At 34.5% G+C, this 15,346-nt stretch overlaps 1 protein-coding gene across 8 annotated transcripts in view; it reads left to right on the forward strand.

The window, feature by feature from the left end:
- The window catches only part of PSPC1 (paraspeckle component 1), a 93,187-nt gene that overhangs the window by 29,158 nt on the left and 48,683 nt on the right, over positions 1–15,346 (forward strand). Inside the window, exon 7 of one of the 8 annotated variants that reach the window (NM_001075277.1) lies at positions 14,856–14,913. The exons of 4 other annotated variants lie outside the window; for them this stretch is intronic. In NM_001075277.1, the coding sequence (NP_001068745.1) occupies positions 14,856–14,913 (58 nt within the window). Of the gene's footprint in view, positions 1–220; positions 6,393–7,041; positions 8,187–14,795; positions 14,832–14,855; positions 14,914–15,346 lie in introns of those variants that run through there. 3 more of the 8 variants (XM_059892001.1, XM_059891998.1, XM_059892000.1) reach the window with 3 other exon arrangements.

Here is a 15,346-nt window from a genome sequence, read left to right on the forward strand (position 1 = left end):
GCTAATCAGGCACTAAAGAAATATTAACAAAAGCTCTTTACTGGTCTTAAGTGGTTTGTGTTAATAGTAAAACATCGAGGCCATTGTTGCATCAGTTATTCTTCATTTACTTTCAAAACTGTCTCTGGAAAAATTTGTTGAACAATTTTAATGTTTGTTTTTGTTTTTAAAAGCTTTGAAATTAGGCCCTCTTATGTGCTTCTCTTATTTCCCTGTTCAGTGTAAAGGGAGGAATCACATGGTAAGTGTTCAGCTTGCCTGAGTAATAAAAGTCATGTAGGTTTACTTGGTTTGTTTTAAGATGCCACCTCTCCTTTCTAATATTCCTGTTAGGAATATTCCAACACAACAAATAGTAGCTGCTTCGGAGTATAAAATAAATACTTATTTTGTCTTGAATAGTATATATTTTTTAATGTAGCAAAAGACCTATTATGTTTGATCATGTTTTTCTTTGTTAGCTTTCAAATTGATCATAATATTATAACATGCATAGGAATATATTTTTAAGAGTTTGAAGAATATGCCAACTCTTCATCAATTAGAAGCTGTCATTTTAATTTCATACCTTATTTCTCCTTAGAGGAAGTCATGTTCTTTGATAATACATTTGTAATTATAAATTAAACATGTTATTTTTCACTCCTGCAATATAATATTTTTTTGACTCCTGTAACACTGTATATATTTTTATGCCGTTCCTTAATTTCATTTAGGTTTGTTTTTACTACAGTATAATGGGACCATTTTCTAGACAGACCAATTTCTAGGTTGAAATTTTCTACTTATCACAATTTTACAGCTTTGAACACAGAAGTTATTCAGTTAACATTAAGAATTTGTGAATCTGTATGATTGTTTTTTTTTTTTAATTGGGTTGTTTTGCTGCTTGTAGATTCAGTAGTTTAAAATTTAAGTACTGCTATGTATGTACCAGTCTTTATTTGTGGATATAGCTTGGATTGGAGTAAAGAGGAAATTTTAATTAGAATATTTTAAAAATGCAGTTTCTTGGAGTAATTCTTGGAAAAACGACGATGTCATAAAACATGTAAATATCTTTCTGGCTTTAGTAGTGGTATCATGTAATTATAAAATACTTCGACTTGGAGAATTGGATCAGTGCTTAGATCGGATGCTGCTGCTGCTAAGTCACTTCAGTCATGTCTGACTCCGTGCGACCCCATAGACGGCAGCCCACCAGGCTCCCCCATCCCTGGGATTCTCCAGGCAAGAACACTGGAGTGGGTTGCCATTTCCTTCTCCAATGCATGAAAGTGAAAAGTGAAAGTGAAGCTGCTCAATCGTGCCGACTCTTAGCCACCCCATGGACTGCAGCCTACCAGGCTCCTCCTTCCATGGGATTTTCCAGGCAAGAGTACTGGAGTGGGGTGCCATTGCCTTCTCTGAGATTGGATGCTACTTTGTTTTAAAACTTAAGTAGTTTCTTTGGCTGGCATGGTCAATATTAATGTTTGGGTTTTAGTAAAGAAAAGAATAGCGCTTCATATCTTTTTCATATATATATATATGTAATTTTTATTCCTTTTTGAGTAGGTAGGAATAGCCCTGGAGAATTGAACATATGCATAAAAACCTGAATGTTTATTACATGCCAAGGCAGTAATTTGACCCCCGTTCCTTAGTCAGAGGTGTCCATTGTAGCTCTTGGGATTGGACAGCAAGGCCACAAGCAGTGAGGGGATGCAGCCCAGCTAAGAGAGAGAGGCCTCTTCTTGGTAGTATTTCTGATCATGCATAGTAAGGAATCAGGGAGCTTTTAAAAAAGGTGGGTGCTCAGGTCTCCATCCTACTCACTGATTCATTTTGTGATTTTAGTAGATTCTGATGGATTATCCATTGGTAGCATACTGGTTGAAAATACAGTAATTTTCAACCTTTGCAGCATTTCTGTGGAACTTAGAAAAGTGCCTGAGATAGAGTCCAATGGGACTGGGTTGCATGGAATCAGCATTTTAAAAAGCTCTTTGGGTTACTTATTTTCATTAGCGAAGGTCAGAAACCACTGGCCAGATGTTGAAATGAGACATATATTGAGATGAATATAGTGATACTACTTGAATTTTTTATGGAACCTGGGGACTTTGGGTGAAGTGAGAACTTAGGTTCATTCTGCATGGGAAATAGGGCTCACCTAGTTAACAGTACAAATGGCACAGCCTTCTGTGTGAATTGTGCTCTGTAGGTTTTTGGTGTGGCAACTTTTTGTTGGACTTTCATCCTTTATATGGAAGGGAGTATTGTCTCAAATGATACATTAATTTTTTGTTTTTAAAATATTTCATTTGACTGGGGGTCTGCAGACTAGGGTAAGTCAGGCCACATCTGAATGCTGCCTGTTTATGGGAATGCAGTCATGTTTATGTTTTGCTTATGGCTGCTTTGCCCCAGAATGGCAGCATTGACTAGTGGTGACATAACTCTGATGTTGTGTCAAGACTGTATGGTCAGCAGAGCCTGAAATACTATCCAGTCCTTTCCCAAAAAAGTTTGCTGACCTGTGATCTCTGGCCTGTTTGAAAGTTGTGAGAGGGTAACAGGCAGGAAGGCCAGGGGTCTCCAAATGGAGGAAATAGCCTGCAAGTGTCGTTTTTTATCTCTCTCTTAAGCAGCAGGAAGAAACAAACTACAAGTGTTAGATTTTTTTTCCCTTCTCTATACAGATTTAAAAAGAGGTTTCTTTTAAAATTCTGTGTTGCCATGACGACACCTGGTTCCACCTGAACTTAACTTTTCTTGAACCTTAACGGAAATGTTTTTCTTAAGCTAGACTCTGTCTTCAAGTTGGTTCTGCCTAAGACTCAGAACTGACTTGACAAACCAGTATGGTTTACTCATGCAAATGTTCTCTTAAGCTATGTTCATGAGACTAGTATTTGCTTGGAAACCTGCCCTTCTTAAAGATTCATGTCAATAGTTTTGTGGCCCAGGACAACTCACCTTGTGCCAATGTCATCCCAAAATGCATGTTTTGGGTGAGGGGCCTGATGCCAGTCTCTTGAGTTTTGAGACATTTCCTTTCTCTAACATCCTGTTAGTAGCTATATAACATCCGGCTAAAGACTGGTGGGGGGGGGGGGTCCTCTTTCTGCCTGCTTCTGATGTCTATGTCAGAAGCTGTCTCTATCTTTTTTATACTTTAACAAAACCTTATCACACAAACTCTCTGAGCGATCAACCTCGTCACTGGCCCCTCCTCTCCTCCTGAGGCTGAGAATCCTGACGTCTTCCACCGCTCAGCAACAACCTTTCATTTAGGGGAGGGAATCTATAAAAAATGCCCCATGTTAACGAAACTCATAAAGAATTTGTAATTTAAGATGTAATTTTATTAATTTGTTTTTTTTTTTTTCCAGTGTTTTTAGAAGGCCTATTGAGCAGAATGCCTCATATCCTAGAACCTTGATTCTTGGTTCTGAAGAATCCAGATTAGTGTCCTGAATGTTCATTGGTAGTCATGGTTATAAGTCAGAGCAGAAGTTATGGGAAGAGCCGATACAGCGTCACAGCCACATTGCTGATGTCTTGGAGTGGTCAAGTCTCTTTTTTTCAGTCAGTTGAGGCAAATCCTTTGATCCGGATTGCCACATTTGGCCTTTGTTTAATTTTATTCCAGTCCCTTCCTGCTTCTTGTGTGGCTATTGTTTCTCTTTATCATTATCACTTGATTTAATTATAACCTCCCCCCCCCCCCCCCAAACAGTCCCCCGTTTTCCCTGTATAAAACTCAACAGCAATTCTAGCCAGTAATAAAGTTTCATTAATAGGTGCTGGCAGAGCCAACTTGTCACTTAGTAATGAGTAGGTCCAAATACATTTTCTTAAATGGCTTTTGAGTTTTTGAGAGAAGCTGCCAAAATTTGGTGGTTTTCTCATGGCTATTACTTCTCTTTTTTTCAGTAAATTATTTAGTTCTAACAAGTGATTTGGTTGTATTGCAGTAGAAAATTGCATTATTTTGGAAGGGTTAAGTAACTGACACATTTCATAGGATGACACTTTTCATCATCCTATGGAAATAAGAGTTATTTGGTGTAGGGTTTGGTGTCAGATTTAGGTGTGGGAAGGTCATTGCCGATTGCTGGTATAATGGAAGCCCACTTCTGATGGTTTGGGCCTGATGGTGAAAATTAAAATGGATAATAGGTTTGTTGCAGTGGTCTTTCATAGGATGCACTAGTTGTGACCATTTTTTGTTGTTAATATGGTTTCATTTATTTACTAAAATAATTTAATTGATTTATTACAGTGAGCGAAGAATTTTTCTGAATATTTTAGGATGGTACATAGACTTTATAATCAAATAAAAGCAAACATAACATTTTTATAATGTTAGCTAACATAGAATCTAGATGATCTTTAGAATTTTAATGATTTGTGTAATTTGGGTTGAAGATATAATACCATTTTAACCAGCTGTTAACTCTTTGATCATGTCTCAAAAGGATTTATTTATTTATTTTAATAATACCTAATTATTTGTAGGGAAAACTTTAAGTTTTTATCCAGACTAGGACAAGTGAATATGATACTAGGTAAAATTTTCTCTCTCTTTTTTTTTTTTTAAATAGCAGGTATACAATAAGCCATCTTCGGCAAATCAAGTTGTGTTTGTGGTCACCCTTGTTCCCTTGTTATGATTATGAACAGCATTTTCCCCCCTCTGTTTTATCATTCATATTTTGAAATCTTTTGAATGAATCCAGATGGAAGTGGTTTGATTCTTTACTTCATCTACATTCTACACTTCACTTCATCAGAGAATAGTTTGTTAGACTTAATTATCTCTGTGTCATATTAGATGACTTCTTTGACCTTACCTTCCATTATAGTCTCAAAGAGGCTTATTTTCCACAGAAACTACCATATCCCTTTTTCCCTCATGGAGAATGTGTGTGCTCAGCACATATATAATCTCTGACTATTCACCCCAGCTGTGATCCTGGATCATTTTTAATATGATTTTTAGTACTTATATTGCCTTCTAATTATTTTCTGACATTTTTGTTCAATAGTTGACCTCTCGAGTTTTTTGCGGTCGTTTTGTATTTGTTATAGTTACTTAAATGTAAACTGTGAGGGTTAAATAGTTGTCCTTCAGACTACAGCAAGCAGCTCAATCACATGGTTTTGAGTGTTCTTTAAGAGCCACCAAACCTCAGTATTTTTTATTGAATACTCAAGTCTCAGATGTTCATCATCAGTAGTTTTGAAACATAGGTGGCATTGAGACGTAGCTGTTGATGTATTTTTGTAGTGTTCATAATGGTATCACATAGTGAAGAGTAAAATAGCCATTTTCTATGCTTAGTTTTCACACTTATAACTTTTTAGTAGGCGCATTCCACTTGAATATCCCTTCAAGATTGTTAGACTTACAGGAAGACTGAAGATTTCCTTTAGTAAGGAAATTTTGTTCACTGTTTTTCCTGTGTTTATAATAGTCCTGAGCTTTGTAGAGGATACAGAAAGAAATCAAGCCTAGGGTCACACACATCTTTGAGGATTTTAGAATATTTTAGGTACACAGGACCTATGTAGAGTAGGTTAAGAGACACAGCTAAAAAAAGTTCTGAAAGTTTAGAGAAATTTGCCTTCTTGAGAAAGAGTGTGTAGTCTCTGCACTGTTGAGGGGCTATATTGGGTGTATTTTAAAAGCTAATGTGATTGATTTATTATTCTGCTGTGTTGTAGGTATATTTGAAATGGTAAGTTCTTCTCATCTTACTTGGTTCAGAATGGTAAGCACTTTAGCTAATGTTTATCTTTTTAAGAGAGGCTGGAGAAGAGAGCTTACTTGTATTTGCCAATACAAGTGAACTAGAGTGAACACAGATTTTGAAATGTCCACTATGTGCAGTGTAAATAATAGGAATTTTGTTCAATTATTAAGTAGCTTGAAATCATAACAAAACATTTTATGAAGGCATAAAAACTTGTTACTTCTCCCTTGTGACTTCTTATAACATTTAGAACCTCTTACAGGAGTTATCCTACGAGATAGCTATGTAAAAAAAATTTTTTTAAGGCCAATCAGTATTTTGTATATTCTGTACTTTGTATTGAAGCTTTGTAGTATCACCTGAAATGTCAGAATTTTTTACCAGATCAAATGAGATAAATGTGAATGTCAGTATCCCTGTGTAATTACTAACTACTAGTGGTAGAGAGATCCAACCAGTCCATCCTAAAGGAGATCAGTCCTGGGTGTTCATTGGAAGGACTGATGCTGAAGCTGAAACTCCAGTACTTTGGCCACCTCATGCGAAGAGTTGACTCATTGGAAAAGACCCTGATGCTGGGAGGAATTTGGGGGGGCAGGAGGTGAAAGGGACAACAGAGGATAAGATGGCTGGATGGCATCACCAACTCGATGGAGTTTGGGCAAACTCCGAGAGTTGGTGATGGACAGGGAGGCCTGGTGTGCTGCAATTCATGGGGTCACAAAGAGTCGGACACGACTGAGCGACTGAACTGAACTGAGTGGTAGGGAGCAGGAACCTTGAGTTTATAAGCATGCTCTGCTGGTGAAATGGACTTCTGTTTAGAATTCCAAGTTCTTGAACGTATATGGGTAAGTTTGCCTAGTTGTCTTGTGATACCCTCCACTACATTGTACAACCACATTTCAAATCCTGTCTTTTTTGGTTATAAATTTGTATAGTGATTCTACAAGTAGTGATTCTCAAGATGTAACATCTTAATTTGGTGTGCTGTTACTTTCCCTAAATCTTGCTTTTAAACAAAATTAAATGCTTGTATAGTAGTTTCTCTTATAAATGTAAATTTTAAGTAACTTCTTGAATTGTATTTAGGTATTATTTAAGTACTTTTAAATATTACTGTATATTGAGTTTCTTGCTTTGAGTTAACTACTTAGAAACTAGTTTGTCAAGATTTTAATCTTCTGGTAGACTACTAAGATAACTTGTTTTATGTCTATCACAAATAGAAAAAGTTATTCTCATCTACTAAATACATAATTCTTCATACATTGAAACACTTATGCTTTATTATTAGCTTTCTTCTGTTGGTGAGACCGACTTGAAATCGCTTCTCTTGCAGCTGATATTTGGTCTTCTGTTTCGTCTTTCATCCTTTGATCTGGCCAGTCATGATAATTGTTTTGATTTTGATATGGAAGTGTACTGGGTAAGAAGTTATAGGTAAAGAAATGCAAACCAGTCACCTGTATTATATGTACATTGGTAAGATACAATTAAAAGTATTATGTATGTGTTGTAGTTGATATCCAGATTGCTGATTTCTTTAAGCATTTGAGATAAAATAACTAAATTTGAGGAATAATTATATACCCCTAATTAATTTCAGTTCTTTAAAGCAGCTTTTCAAATGGAATTTTCCATGACAGTTGAAAAGAGTGATCTTGAAAATGTCCCTTAGATATACAGGTTAGAAATAAAATTCTCCTCTCAATAAAAATTTATTTAAAAATTAATTTCTTTAAAATATTTATTCCCTTCTATCTCTTGATGGGTATGGCTAGATTATATGTAGTTACACTTAATTCATTTTCAATTAGAGTCATCCTATGTATTAACAAGTAGCAATTAAGTTTGCTACTTAGTTGAATTTGACAGTGACTTCCAAACATTATGTCTACTAAGTTACCTGAACCAGGCTTTAGAAATGCACTGTTGAGTGAATGTAGTTTAAGAGACACATCTGTTTGGGTTAATGAATACAGTAAGGTAAGAATAAAATCCCCTACTTGTATTTGGGGTTCCTTCTGTTTCTGATTCAGTATTTAACAAGTTCATGACTAAAACTTGATGTAAGTTAAGATAAAATTTATTCAAAGAGAAACAGTTAAAGTTTTAAAAAAGTAAACTTATTTTTTTAGATAAAAAATATGTTCCCTTCACCCCACATGCCTACAGACTCCTCACTGTCAGATTCCCTTACATTAGATCCCTGCAGCACACGGAGATCTCTTTCTCTACTTGTTACAGCAGGTGAACCTTCACTAACACATTCTTATCACCAAAAGTTCATAGTTTATATGTGTTGCAGCACATTCTTGGGTTTTGACAAATGTGTGATGACACATACCCACACAGAATAATTAATTTCATTGCCCTTAAACATCCTTTGTGCTCCACCTAGTATTTCTCCCTCCTCATAATTCCTGGCAACCACTGATTCCCTTCTTGTGTCCATATTTTTGCCTTTTTCAGCATGTCACATAGTTGGAATGAAGAGTCTTTTCATTTTGGCTTTTTAGTAATCCACATTTAAGTAGGTTCCTCCTCTGTTTTTTCATGGCTTGATAGCTCATTTCTTTTTAACACTGAATAATAATCCGTTACCCAGATGTACCACAGTTTATCCAGTCACCAAATGAAGGACATCTTGTTTGGCAGTTAGGAATAATACTGTTATACGTATTTGTATGCAGGTTTTTGTGTGGACATAGGTTTTTGATACTTTTGGGTAAATAATGAGTATGATTGCTGGATCATATGTCAAGAGGAGGCTTAGTTTTGTTAAAAAAAAAAAAAAAAAACACACACACACCAAAAACCTGTTAAAATTGTCTTCTAAAGTGGACATACTGTTTTGCATTCCCACCAGCAAAGAATGAGAATTCCTGTTTCTCCACGACCTCACCTGCATTTCCTGTTGTCACTGTTAAGGATTTTGGATATTCTAATAGATGTGTTCTGATAACTGTTTCTTTGTGGTTCCCTAATGAAGTGTGAATTAATGGTTCACTCTGGCAGTCATAAACTGAGGAATGTTTCCTCCATACTCATGGGTGTAGATACTTTGGAATGCATGCATTCGAATTGAACAGAAAACATACTGTATAGTTTATATTTTAATAGTTGTCTTATGTTAAAATATCTTCCCCCCTCCCCATATAGCAGTGAATGATATAAATGTCTTGGAAAACGCTGTTTTTTATTACTTGAATTTAGAGTGTTAAGTCTTCCATGCCTTTCTCTGTTGGTTATGTTGGAAGGTTTGCATGCTGTTATTTGAGTTCTATTAATAGGAACATTTCTTATTTCCTATTTTAGTTTATTAGAAGATTACTTTCTTGATGCACACCTTTTAATAACGCTTTTTAAATGAGTGGATAATTTCTTGGCAAAGTGGCCTACCTTTTTTTGTGATTTTATTTTTCTTTATACCTGTTTTTTAAAAAATATTTTACGTAATTGATTTCTGTTGCTTTCTTGTTTATAAATATGTTTATTCCCTAATATTTCTAGATGCTGACAGTTTGTCTTCTCTAATGAAAGTCTGACTCTCTAACAGTCTAGTTATTCTTGTTATGTAAACTTCTCTAGTGAAAAGATACATTTCCACATGCTACAAGAATTTATTTTTAGGGAAAACTCTAGGAATATTTAATGATGGGTTGAATATTGCTACTTGCCAGAACTTATACATTTCTCTAGAGTTTTATTTCAGGATTTTTAGCATTTTCTTTATTAAGACATGGAACTGAAACAGCACATCGTGATCCTTAGATATTTCTTTAGAGATATACCCGAGAAAGGACTTGATGGATTAAAGGAGAAGGATAGTAGCTGTTGGGACTATATTCACTCAGACGAGTACTTAGATTGATCATTGTGTTGGGTGAACACACCATATTGCTTGCAGAATGTTATTCCAGCTGGTAATTATGTAAAGTCAGTTTTTGTTTAGTTTACTGTTTCCTAAACCCTAGGCATTCATATACATATTTTAGCACATTAAGTATTAAGGAAAAAAGTCAATATTCTCCATAAAATAATGTCTAGTTCTACATTAAGGTATATTGGTTTAGTTAATTTACATTAGGGCAAATTTTCTGCTACTTTACTTTTTCATGAGTAAATACTGACAGGAACTTACAAGCAGTGGTCCTTAAGCTTTTTGGTTTCAAACCTTTTTTAAAAGCTATTAAAAATTATTGAGGACCCCAAAAAGGTTTTAATTACACTATATCAATGCTATATTAAAAATTTAAAGAGACATTTAAAAGAAAATGTGTTGTAGTGGAAAGAGGGACCTTATTTTACAGTTTTTGCAAATTTCTCTAGTGCTCGACTTTGTGTAGTGGAAGAGTGGTATTGTTTTACTCCTTTGTGAATTTCTTTAATTTTGGGCTTTATAAGAAAATAGCTGGCTTCCCATATTTGCTTTTGCATTCCACCTATTGCAAACTGCTCTTTTGGTCAAAGAGCATGAAGGAAACCTGGTTTCACATGGATAAGTAAATGGAGACAAGTATATATATTTTAACCTTTTCAGATAATTGAAATATTCTTGTTTGATACTGCAGTGAAACTTGACAAGCAGTAGTTTCTTAAAAGTACTCTTTTGCATTAGAATCCATTCGTCTACCTTATCTTTGAGTGGATTGTTTTCCTGTGCATGAGTTTGTAATGTACCAAACAGAAAAATAGTGATCCCTTGAGTTTCACCTACTATCTAAATGTTAATGTATTTTGTTATACAAAATTAAAACAAGTCACATTTCTTAATACCATCCACTTATAAGAAATTACACAGGTCAGTAATCTGCTTGTCTGTCAAATGCTGTCTCAAGTAATAATCTTGCTCCAAGAAAATGTCTTACTCAGCTGCAGCCCAGTCACAGAAGTGGTTTTCTTGAAATATCCACCCTATTTCAGAATGCCGCAGAAATGCTTAATGTAGACATCTATTTTGTTGCATAGAATAATTAAAGACATGTACCTAAAGATAGAAAGTTCATAAAATTAATCCTTTTTACTATTTCATCCAGGTGTTCATAGCTGAAATTATTATTTTTTAATATAAAGTATCTTAATTCTTGTCCTTATACAATGTAAATACTGTTTGTCATGATTTGGAAGTAAGACTGTACCACACAATGGCCAAAGAAGAATCATGCATTCTATGCCTTGTCTTTTGTCTGGTCACCTAGAAATTTAACATTAGCTGTAATTGTCGTTGCTTGTCGTCTCACATTTCTTTCATCCATATATTCGCCATAGTCTGCTTTCCCTTCCACATAAATTCGACACCTGTTTTTCAAAAACTGATGTGCTGCATCTCTGAAGCCCGGTCAGAATTGTCTTTTGACTGATGTAACCCATTTGATAGGCTTCATTTGCCCTGATCACCACATCTCATTTGTTGCTAGAGAAAATACTGTGACTGGGTTTTTTCCCTTTCACCTGTCTCATGACAGGGTTCTGACCTACTCAACTAAGTAACTGCACACAATTCAGAGATGCTTTGTGAAACAAACTGATAGCTATTTCAGACCCATGTTGTACAGCAGGTCTTTAAGGACATTCCTCGTGGTCCAGGGATTAAGACTCCACGCTTGCATTGGGGAACTAAGATCCCATATGCCTTGACTCAGCCACAACGAATGAAAATAAAGTACAGGTGTTTGAAATGTGGCTTCTATATTTTCTTTTCTTACAATCTAATCTTTAGTCTTTTCCAGGTGCTCTGGCCCAGGCAGCCGTGACTGAAGTTATTTAACTGCAATTGTAATGTGAAGAGTACAGTGATTGCTAGTAAAAATTGAGTGCAGATGCCTTGCTTTGTGCTCTTAACACTAGGATTTTTGCTTACCATTGCTCTTGCACCGTGCCCTAGAGTGTCTCAGTGGAAAGCCCAGATAAAACAATGTTAGAACTGTGTTCTGTGAAGTAGCTTTGAGGTCGTGCACATCTTGGGCGCGTCTTGGGAGATTCTTTTCACTCCATGAACCACATCTTGAGAACTTTGTGTTGATGAACTGTTGCTCTGATACAATGTGGCTCTGGGATCAGTTGTACTTTTCTTTTGTTTTTGGTCAACTGTGTATTTAAGCATGTTTCACTAACCAGTTTTCAAAAATACATATGCATAATTCTTATAATTGAAAGGAACACCTTCTTAATATGGTAAAAACATATTAAAAACCATTGCTTTTTGTTAGTCTTTAATAAGATTCTTGAAGAATGTGAAGAAGATAATTCCATGAACTCTTATTTGGGCAGATTTTTATAGGTCAGCTCAATCACTTTGCTACACGTATGACCCTGCATAAGTTATTGAACAATGCTGGGCCTTAGGTTTATCATCTCTAAAATAGGATAACATTCGATCTTACTTCATAGGGTTGCTGTGAGGATTTGTTGAATTAATTAAAACTGTCATCTTAGTTTTCTCCTTTTATATAGCGCTGCAGTCTTTTGAGATTTTGTTTACATATAAATTGTTGCCTGTTAAACCACAATAATTTTGGTTAAGTAATAATGTCATTAAAATTTGTATTATAAAAATATCACACATATTATTGTATCAGTTCCAATTTAAAATATATTAGAAGGATTTGCAGGAGCAGTTGAGGGTCTTATGTATTGTTTTTGGGTGGGTATATAGTTATAGTGAACTTCAAGTGATTTCTCCTTATTGATACTCAATATATCAAGTTATGAGAAGGACTGTCTTAATTTCTTCTGATAACACTACCCTTAAATATTATATCTGCCTCTTGCATTTTACTGGAAGTATGTAGCAATGGGTTTATAGAAAGTTACAATAACCTTAAAATACAACTAGGGAGCTAAAATTTTTGCTTTTTCTAAATTAGTTAAAAATTGATCTGTCATCTGTATTATCTCTTTTCTTAATATTGTGATTATAGATATGTAAAATAGTACTCAGAAGTTTCCTTTAGGGAAATATTAACAAATTATGCATTTTTAGTGAAAAATGGTGTAATAGCATGAATTGTTACTATAATCCAATGATCTGCTACCTTAGAATGTTATGACATTCTGATTGTCTCATTTAAAGATATTTTAAAACTGGAAATAGTTTATAACAGAGCATCAAAAGGGGACTGTTTCGGCCACTGTTGAATAGTTGACTTAAAACCATAGATCTCTTCAGTATGTTAATATGCTTTCTGCAAAACTCTGTTAATGAAGGAAATAGACTAATACAATATGTTTTTTTAAAAAGTACTTTATGAATGATAAAACTAAACACTACTATTTCAGAAGGTGAAAGGTAAAGCTGAAATCATAAAGAGGCTTAAACAATAAAAAGGATTCTCTGATGCCCCACCATGAATTGCAGGCATTGAGTATGGGTGTTGGAATACATAGGGGGATTTGAAAATTGAAGTCTCAAACGGTGAGACTAATAATTACTTTCTGTCAGTGATTAGCTATTGCCTACCTAGTCTTTCATAGTTAAGGCAAATCAAAAGTAAAAACCTAAGTTAAACCTTTGTTCCCTCCAACATGTTGGGACCATAAAATCCATGTATTTTATTTTACTTTGGTACTGGAGTGCAGCCAGCTCTTTGTGAGACGTATCTTCTGTAAATAATAACGTTAAAGATTTTGGGTTTGCTGAAAGAGTCCACACGTTATCACTAGGCTCTACTACTGAGGAAATGAGAGCTTGGCTTAATTTATTGATAATAGTGTGAAGTATGATTATAGAATAATATTTTCCCTATAATTTCAGAATTACATGACTTCATTGGTAATCAGTTTTATAAAATAGTCTAGCTTTCTTGCTGGTCAGTAATACTATCTGTTAATAGTCAAATGTTTTATGATGAAACAAATTTATTTTTTGGAAAGTTAAACGTTAACTTTGAGAAAGCTTTGGTATTCAGATTTTCTGGGCAACGAGAAACATTTCTTCATGGAACTGTTACATAAGTGGTGTTTTTCTCATGTCGTAGCTTCCTTATGGGTTAGCTTTAGAGGTACCTCCATTAGGTTAGATGGGCAGTTGACTTGCTGCTTAGTGGTTTTTCTCCGTTTATAGGCTTTTTATTTCCTTCATTTCTAGCTTTATAGGTACTTTTCACTAGTATTTTAAAACCAACTCGTTGTAATAAAACTGCTTTTGAAAATAGAAAAATTAGGCTTTTTTTAGATTTAGACATCACTTGGAATTTTTTTATGATTGCTACTTGTAACACTTGTTTGGTATTGGAAAAGATCATTAAATAATAGTGTAAATTTCAATTACAATATGTTGGGTTATTTCACCTAGAGATTTCACTGAAGTTAGTTCTATGTAACTGTTGGTAAATGAGTTTTTAAGGACTAGTTTTTGTACTGAAACTTAAAATGTTTTGTACATTTGTGTGGCCTTTTATGTCATAGGTAACCTCAAGAGCATTTTGTTTCAGAACTTGATGACTGTGTGATAACACTTTATTTCAGTTTCTAAAAAAATTCTTGTTCAGATAAAGGAAGCAATATTATGTTGAGCTTTCAATAATTGCTTGTATGTAGTGGAGGGTTTATGGTATATCTGAAAGACCTGGTGAAATAATGCCAGAGGACTTGAAGAAAAATGCAAAGGTGAATTATATTGCAAAAATGAAAATTGTCTATAACCTTATTTTTGGCTTAGTGCCCCACAGCTGTGTTGTGTGTTTGAATACATTTGAATGTGAAAGCGGTAATGGTCATTTCTGTTTTAAGACTTTAGAGACCTAGGTGGGAGAAATAATTGGTCTTCTTGGTTGTTATTACTAGATTTTTCTTCTTCTAGACTCTAGGCATGTGTCTATGATCTCTTGGAAGAATAATATTAAAAATGTCATGTAATAGATTTTATGTATTACTCACTGGTAATATATAGAAGTATAAATTGGATGCCCTAAGCATTTGTAATATGTTTAATTAAGGCTGTGAGAGTGGTTTCTTTTCAGTGTTCTTATTAAGTAAATGATGTTGGAAATTTAAAATTTTAATGGAACATTATGTCCCAATTTATCTTTTTCTTTTTAATTTTAGATGGGAAATGTTAAGTCCTAAGATCGATAGGTTGACTGTGACAACTATGTTTACTTACAGAGAGAACAGGAAATGAGAATGGGTGATATGGGTCCCCGTGGAGCAATAAACATGGGAGGTAGGGATTTGAAGCACAGGCTTCTGTCACTTACTTGTCATTTTTCAGGGAACTATACATGCTATTTGTGGTATGTCAGTAACAAAAATTTGGAACCAACATTTGTAAGTGGTGAAATTTCCTACATTTATTAAACTGAGAAAAAAATCAGTATATTTAAAGTACGTGCTAGGAAGAACAATTTTATTTTGTTTATTCGAAGGCTAAAAGATGTATTATGTTTTAATAGATGCAACGAAAGAAACCTGTAAACAGGTTTTGATTAACAACCTGAAACTTGTAGTCATCACATGATATAATACAGCAATGATGTACTTTTAAAAATCAAACTTCATGCCCTGCAATTTTTTTGGTGTTGGAATTTTGCTAGCTTCTGAGTTATAGTGTCTTTAAACTTTTTGAGAGTATTTTATATATTTCTATTTTAACATAA

Source organism: Bos taurus, chromosome 12 (assembly GCF_002263795.3).
Source record: "Bos taurus isolate L1 Dominette 01449 registration number 42190680 breed Hereford chromosome 12, ARS-UCD2.0, whole genome shotgun sequence".
Taxonomy (NCBI): domain Eukaryota; kingdom Metazoa; phylum Chordata; class Mammalia; order Artiodactyla; family Bovidae; genus Bos; species Bos taurus.